Raw genomic sequence first — 7,723 nt, 5'->3', positions numbered from 1 at the left:
GAAATAGAGATCATACTACTTACCTTAAGAGTGTTCTGCATGGTATCTGATGTGTCGTGTTCATGCTCATTAGGACATTCAACAAATGGCAGAGTAAGAAAGTTTGGCCAAGGAAATAACATCAGGGCACTGTGCTAAAGCTTTGACAAGTATAATTGTATTTAATCTTCACAAACAACCCCAGGAAGTAGATATTATTGTTACTCTCATATCACAGATGAGGAAGCTGAGGCATCAAAAGGTGTAATCAGTTGCTCAAGGTCACTTAGCTAGTAAATGACAGTGTTGGGATTTTCACCTAGGCCCGCATAATTCCAAAGAAGCCTAAACTGTTAACTTAGTCTTATTATTCTGCTTTATTTTCTTACACTATTATTTGAAACTTGATTTTAGTCAAGAGCCACTACTTATAATCAGAATAAGAGTCCTCAACCTTTGATGCTAAGGATCTACCATACTTCTCATATGATGTTTTGTGATCAGGTGCAGAGAGGAGGCTTCGAAGCCTATAATGAGGGTAGGGAAGAGGGAAAGAGGATCACAGCAGGCACACTAATCATTTCTATCAACACTGCAACCTAAGAGAAGGGTACATAGCAGGGACACACTCACTCTTTACCAGCCATTAGACCAGAAGCTTGAGACACTGATTAGACCTGGGGACAGCAGTTTGGTAGCAGCCACCAAGACAGATCAACTGACTGGGGGCCTCTAGACTGGTATTTCTTTATCTGAGCACAAGCTGTGATTCTAAGTATTTTTTGTCTTCAAGTAGGAAGGATAATGATGCCTACATGGTGGTTTAAAGGATAAAATGAGACAATGTACCACAATGTCTAGCATATAGAAACTGCTCAATAATTGTAGACTTTTTTCCTTCCCTTCTCTCTTCATTTAGACCCTGTTTTACTAGAAGTTTGCTTTTCTAAGCCCTTTAAATAAATTGTCTTGCAGAACTATTTATTCATTTGCTCAGAAAATCCTTTCTTGTGGCTTTTCTCTGTGTTACCCAAATTCTGAGGAATTTGCAGGGTTCAGACTGATGGGATTTTACTATATCTCATATGAAATAAAAATGTTGATATGTTTTGGTTGACTTAACAACACCAATCGTCATTTATAATCTTCAAAATGTTTTTACAACCATCATTCTTGTGTGGCTGGTGTTCACAATACTCCTCTGAGGTTAAATATTGTAATCATCTCCATTGAAGGAGGGAGGGAGCCAAAAGCAGGAACCAGGTGACACAGGCAGGAAGCAGCATAGGTGGCGTTCCATCCCAGTCCTCCTGACATCTGATGTCACGGCCAGAGCTCACTCCTCTCCACCAATGGTCTAATCTCTCGGAAGAAGCAGCAGGTCAATCAATGTTGATGCAATTGCATAAACTGCTTAAGAATAACTGGAGGCTCACCCAGATGGTTTGAACACAATATGAAAAAAAAAAAAACAGTAGTCACTTTGTCTAGATCATGAGAGAAATCTACAAATTGTAGTTCGCCTGTGCATATTTTGATTGGCACAAACACCAGGAATCCTGCAACAATGTGTATGACAGGTGCAGCACTGTCAGGGTCATTTGTTAAGGCATTTAGAGATTCAATAAGGCAAAAATTATTTGGCGCAATGGATGCACTGAATTGCTAAATGAAGTGAGAAATACAGAAAAGGTATGAAAACTGTCTAACACGGTGCCAGACACAAAATCATTCAATCAACTCTTATTGCAAGTACCATAAATAGAGACCCTGATCATTCATTTGAAAGCAGGAAATCACAAAACTTACTCTGGAATAATCGAGATCTCTGGGTGTTGAGTCTGTTAAAGCTCGGACAAGGGCATTCATCATGCAGATTGGAGGAGAAGGTGGAGAGGGCTGAGAAGGTTCCTGTTGTAATGGGCTCTTTGGTTTGGAAGGTAGACGACCTCTCCTCCCTTTCAGACTATCTGTACGGACAACTAATGCCAAAGAGACAAAAAAAAAAAAAATCTTCAAAGATTATGTTATGAATGACCATAAATCGCAAAAGGGAATAAAAACACATTATAGCTGAGTAATCGTTAATGAGACCAACCATTTAAAAGTGGCAGTAAGATTGGAATAATATTCACACAATGATTTCATGAGAGTTGAAGCAAGCAGCATAAAAGCCACCCATATTTACATTTGGTAATGAATTAGCACTAAAACTCTCCTTCTAAAATAGAGCAAAGATGTATGTATACAAGTTCTCTATTAATTTTGAGAAATTAGAATAGTCCTCAATTATTTTAAAATGTAGATATATATGATAAAATGTTGAAAGGAAAAAGGAACAAGAAAAATTCACCATCCCAGTGTAAATATTAACTTTTTTTTCAGTGATTTCTGAGAATATGTATGAGCAAACTGGGTAAAAAGCATTATACCATACCTTCTTTTACCATTCCAACACTGAGACACTTCTGAAATCGACAGTACTGACATCGGTTTCGACGTCTCTTGTCTACTGGGCAGTTTTTATTTGCCAGGCAAACATATTTTGCATTTTTCTGCACTGTTCTCTGAGAAAACATAATACAAGATAGTCAACTGATAGTTTCTGGAAAAAGGTAGGACCTGACAAGATGTATTTTAATTACAATGTGAAAAGCGACAGTGCAATTCATATAATTCGATAAATTTAATTTCCTAACACGCTAGCCTGCAGGAGAAACAATTTTATTAGTGTTAGCTGCTGACAATGAAAATCATCTCGGATTGTTCTAAAGCAAGTCTCAGGAGACACCCAACTCTGAATGATAAAATCATATCTGAAATTACCAGGTCAACATATCATACCTTGGAGAATTAGATTATCTCCACTTTTAATATCCCTTTGGGAACAATTTTCTACTTGTTCCACTCCCCTGATTATTGCTGACCTTATTAAAATAAAATCAAAATTATCTGGGATGTATTTTGTTTGCTATCACTATTGTAAGTCAAATATCACAGTAACTGGCTTTGTTACCCAACAGAGATGAAATCATAAAAAGCAAAATCAGGATTTTTCTGATTAAAACATATAGGAAATAATATTATAATGCAAAAAAATTCCCTTAATCAGCCTGTATAGCTTATTTTATCTTTAAAGACCATATATGATAAACAGGCCATTTCTGATTTTTCAAAGCAAAATATTAAAAGTAGTTATTAGAAATCATTACCATATCTAAGGAAGAAAGCAAAAAACCCCAAAGAATAAAAAAAATAAGACAAAGAAAGAAATATGAGAGCCATATATTTTCAGTGAAAATTCCTATTAATAGGTCATTTTATAAATGACTATTCACATAGACACCAAAATAACCATATTGTAAAAAATATAAAACTTAAGCTTGGGTAGAAAAATAATGTTGTGTTTTTCAGAATCCATATAATTTGGAAATAACACATGGAGATATAAACATATTTCAAACTCCAAATTTAAACAAATGCTTGCTTTTAAAATTGAAAACATTTGTGCAAATGAATGTATTTTACCACTTAGGGTGTAACTGCTCAGAAATTACCTGGATCTATACAACTCCTAATAGAGCAGAAAGTTGGAATTTATTTGGGAAGCCTGGGCTGCATTAAAAAAGAAAGAAAGAAAAGAAAAGAAATCCAGATAACTTGGGCTTCATGATCTATTTTGTGTTCAGACATCTAGATTTGCTTTCAACCTTTACTTTCAGTCATCCTCAACCCCATGTTTCAGTTTTACCCTATTACCTTCTAATTTCATTTTAGGGGATAGAATAACAAAGTCAACCTATCTCAAGTCTAAGACATGTTTTCCCTGCCTTAGTAGGTGATTTTAGTTTAAAATGCAAAATTCTGAAACACAGACACACTTCTGAGGTTCCAGCATTTAAATTCTTAGCAGTCTGTAAGGGTAGGAAACGTGTGTTTCCTGAATAAAGCTTTCATTGAACATGCAGTAATTTCTAACACTCTACTTCTTGCCATCATCCTCAAGGCTATGTGCCAATTTGAGTGCTGGTGGCATTTTGCTTCAGGTATACATTTTCCCAATAACCTGAAGCCTTCCCTACATTTGTGTGCATGCACAGTTTAAGGACAGGGAGAGATCGTTATGGTTCAATCACCGAATTCCTATCATTAACAGCACTTCATGTCACATTTTTAAAGAATTCAATTTAATGGTAGAAAGCCACTGGGTAAAACCCACTCCGGTTCCCTTAATTAACAGATCTGTGGGGTGGTTCTCCCCCATCTTGCCCCCACCCTTTCAAGTATAGATTTGTTTTCAAGGGATTGCTGCAGAAAAGGGAAGCTGTTGGGGAACACTTAATTGACATTTCTAGACTCAGAATTGTATTACCACTCTGGTATTTTGGTCAACTCTCAATTATTTAGGGATAATTATATTTGTAGATTATTCGTAATTCTTTATTTTTCTTTTACCCCTTTCTGCTGCCAGTTTCATTGTCCTTCAGCACTTTCCACTGAAATCCTGTAAAAATAAAATCTGCTAAAGGAATGTAGTTACTTGAAAGTAGTTCTGATAAAGCTTGAGAAAGTAAGACAAAAAAATGGCTAAACTAAGTGGCTAAAAAATAAAATAAAATGGCCGAGATTCTGCATTTAAAACATCATAATCCCAAATATCTGTAGGGCACTTAACATACTGCAGTCTTTCCAAACATTTTCTCATTTATCTGCAGAATTCAGGTAGTGACATGATTACTATCTGAAGATCAAAAATAACTGTTGCTTGTTGCTACGTATATCCCTCCACAAATGTGCATTTTTACAAATACTTTATAGCTTTTGCTTAATAATGAGCTATTGTTTATAGCCCTTTAAAGATTATAAAATACTTTCGTATGTATTTTTATCTCATTGAATACACGGCCCTTCTCTGAATTTTATTCACTGATCGGGAAACAGGCCTAGGATGAAACGTCATGCCCAACGTGATACAATTGGAAGGTGAAAGATCAGAGTCTTCTATTTGATTCTTCTCTCTCCAATTCCAGTATGCTCCCAGATATATTCTATTGGCCTCCCAAATCCCAGTTACCCAATCAGCATCCCCTTCCTCTTTCTCTCTACCCTGTCCAGCACTGGAGGATAGGTAATAATTTGTGTAGGTTTGTAAATGCCTGAAATAACGGCCAGTAGTGTGGGGAGTGAGAAGGATGACACAGAAGTAAGTGTCTGATAAAGTCTGGGAGTCAATAGCAAAAGGTGGCACAGCAAAAGAGCAAGGTCTTTTCCCTAAGTGGCAGAAATAACACTGAAAGATTCAGGAGTCAGGAGAAATCAGCTGGAAACATCTCATGGGCAGCTAAATTACTGCTTACAGCCTACATAAGGCTTCACTGCTCCTCCAGGCCTCAGCTTCCTCTTGGGTAAAATATGGGGGAGGCTGATGGCTCTCCCACTGTAAAATTTTTCTGTTAGGCCTATGAGGGAATGAACTGTGTTTATGCCTGGCACTGTATGTGGTATAGAAGTAAAGAAGGGTTCCTGGAGGACAGGAGAACCCCAAGTTCTATCTTCTGCGGAAAAAGCTGCCTCACATGCATCTAGACAGCTGCTCCTGTCTTCCAGAGCCGCAGAACTATGTAAAGGGAGTGGACTTTGGGGTCAAACAAACATGGGCTGGCATCCTGCCTTCATCTCCCTCTCTGAAGGTGTGTCCTGAGGCAGCTGATTAACTTCTCCAAACCTCAACATCCTCATCTACAAAACAAGGATAATTAATATCTACCTTTAAAACACGGTTACTAAAAATAGCTAGTGAGTAGCCAGAATTCAATCTTAGGTGTGTCTGACTCTAGAGCACCAGCTCTTAGTGTAAGGACTAAATGAGACACAAATGTCCAGGGCTTGGTACGCACACCCTATCCCCTCAGGCACCATGGATGGACAAAGAAAGCAAAGAGGTTTTTGCATTTTCTAAGTCACAGGTCCTTTTAAGACTCTGCTGAAAGCTCTCCGGAAAAATGTTCATAGGGCAGTGTCAGGCCAGGACGTTCACGGACCCCCGGAGTCCAGCTGGGGTGGCCGGCTGTACATGGAACTCAGTGGCAAGTCCCTGATAAAATGGATGTGAAGGTACTAGGAAGAACTGTAGGAACGCAGCGTGCGCATTACAGCGCTCAAACCCGGAAGGACCAGGACGCTCCTCCGCCCACTTAGAAGCTCCCTTCAGCGAGGGGGCTGGGTGCAGAGGGGAGGGGGCGGCGTGCTCTCACCTTGAAGAAGCCCTTGCAGCCTTCGCAGGTGCGCACGCCATAGTGCTGACAAGCGGCGTTGTCTCCGCACACGGCACACGTGCCCTCGCCCGACGACGAGCTCCTGTTGGGCGGCGACGGCAAGCTGGGACTCTCCCCCAACAAACTGGACGCGGTAGGAGAAGGCGTTAGGCCGAGCGGCGGGAAGGCCAGAGCGGCCGCCCTCTTGGCCAGCGGCAGCCCGTACGGGTGGCCCTCGAGCGCGGCGGCCTGGCTGCCCGCCGCGGCTGCGGCTCCCAGGGGCAGGCTGAGTGCGGCGGCGGCCGTCGGGTCGTAGCTGAGGTGGTGGCCGCCGGCCGGGCTGGGCGCGGGCGGGTGCGGCGGCGAGGGCTTGAAGTGGAAGGGCGGGAAGCGCGCGCCGGCCACCGGGGGCACCGCCTTCATCCGCGGGTCCAGCAGCGGGCCCGGCGCGAGGCAGCCTGGAGCTGAGGGCAGCGCGTCGTCCCACAGCGCCCCCGCCTGCGGGGGGAAGGCCGGCGTGGTGGGGGTGGACGGTGGGGACTGCTTGAAATACATGGAGGTGCTGGGCAGCACCTCGTCTTCCGGGCTGGAGGCGGAAGGGATGGATGGCTGCTGCTGCTGCTGCTGGTGATGGTGGTGGTGGTGGTGGTGGTGGTGGTGATGGTGGTGGTAGCCGTGCGCCCGCCCCTCCTCCACCTTGATCAAGGGCCGCGGCTGCATTTGGTACACGCAGGAAGGCTTGAGTTCGTAGTTGCTCGAGTAGCCCTCCATGAAGGTACTGAAGCTGGGCAGGGACGTGGTGGCGGTGGCCGTGATCTCAGTGCTGCCGAGGTCCATGGTCAGCTTGGTGTAGTCGGGATTCATGATCTCTGTGGTGTATTCCGAGCTGTATGTCTGTGCGGCATAACTGGAACCTGGAGGTGAAGGGCTATATTGGGCTTGGACGCAGGGCATATCTGCAGGGACAGAGAAAAGGGTCTCTCAGAAGCAAGTTAACACTGGTTTTCTAGCTAACAGGCAGCAATGGGTTCCGCTCTCTAATCTGGGAAATAGAGAGGAACTGACATCCTCTCCGTCTGGTAGCATAGACAAAAGGCCCCACACTTACTTTCTTTGTCCCTAGTAAGGAAGCTGAATTCCTGACAAGGGGGTGCCAAAACCTGGCCTCCTGTGGACCTCTGTACCTATCTTCCTTCCCTTGCCCTGTCCTCTCCACCAGATTTGGGAAACTTGAAGTCTTTCCTCATAAGCTCAGACATGGTTTTAAAAAGTGGCTTTGAGTCCTGTAAACTAATTGAAGTGGCCTCCTCAGCTATAACCTAGGAGGACAAAGAGAAAGCCAGTCGGTTTATTTTTGGGGAAAGAGACCATTGGTCTCACTGACTTATAAACCTGAGTTAGTCAAAAAAGAGCTACCCTGTGAGAGATTTAGTGGCCAAGGGAGACAGTTGACATTCTAACATTTTATAAGTGCCAATTGAGCCTGCCCA

General features: G+C 42.5%; 1 protein-coding gene across 3 annotated transcripts in view; it reads right to left on the bottom strand.

The window, feature by feature from the left end:
• The window catches only part of NR4A3 (nuclear receptor subfamily 4 group A member 3), a 42,407-nt gene that overhangs the window by 29,082 nt on the left and 5,602 nt on the right, over positions 1-7,723 (bottom strand). For all 3 annotated transcript variants that reach the window (XM_032240184.1, XM_032240183.1, XM_032240186.1), the window contains 3 exons: positions 6,234-7,189; positions 2,417-2,546; positions 1,789-1,961 (listed from right to left, as the gene is read on the bottom strand). In XM_032240184.1, coding sequence (XP_032096075.1) covers positions 1,789-1,961; positions 2,417-2,546; positions 6,234-7,187 — 1,257 coding nt within the window. In that variant the 5' untranslated portion in view covers positions 7,188-7,189. The remainder of the gene's footprint in view (positions 1-1,788; positions 1,962-2,416; positions 2,547-6,233; positions 7,190-7,723) is intronic.

Source organism: Sapajus apella, unplaced genomic scaffold, assembly GCF_009761245.1.
Source record: "Sapajus apella isolate SASKATOON/1434 unplaced genomic scaffold, GSC_monkey_1.0 scaffold46, whole genome shotgun sequence".
NCBI lineage: Eukaryota > Metazoa > Chordata > Mammalia > Primates > Cebidae > Sapajus > Sapajus apella.
Note: the sequence above shows the minus strand (reverse complement) of the source record. Positions and strands in the feature narration are given on the sequence as shown.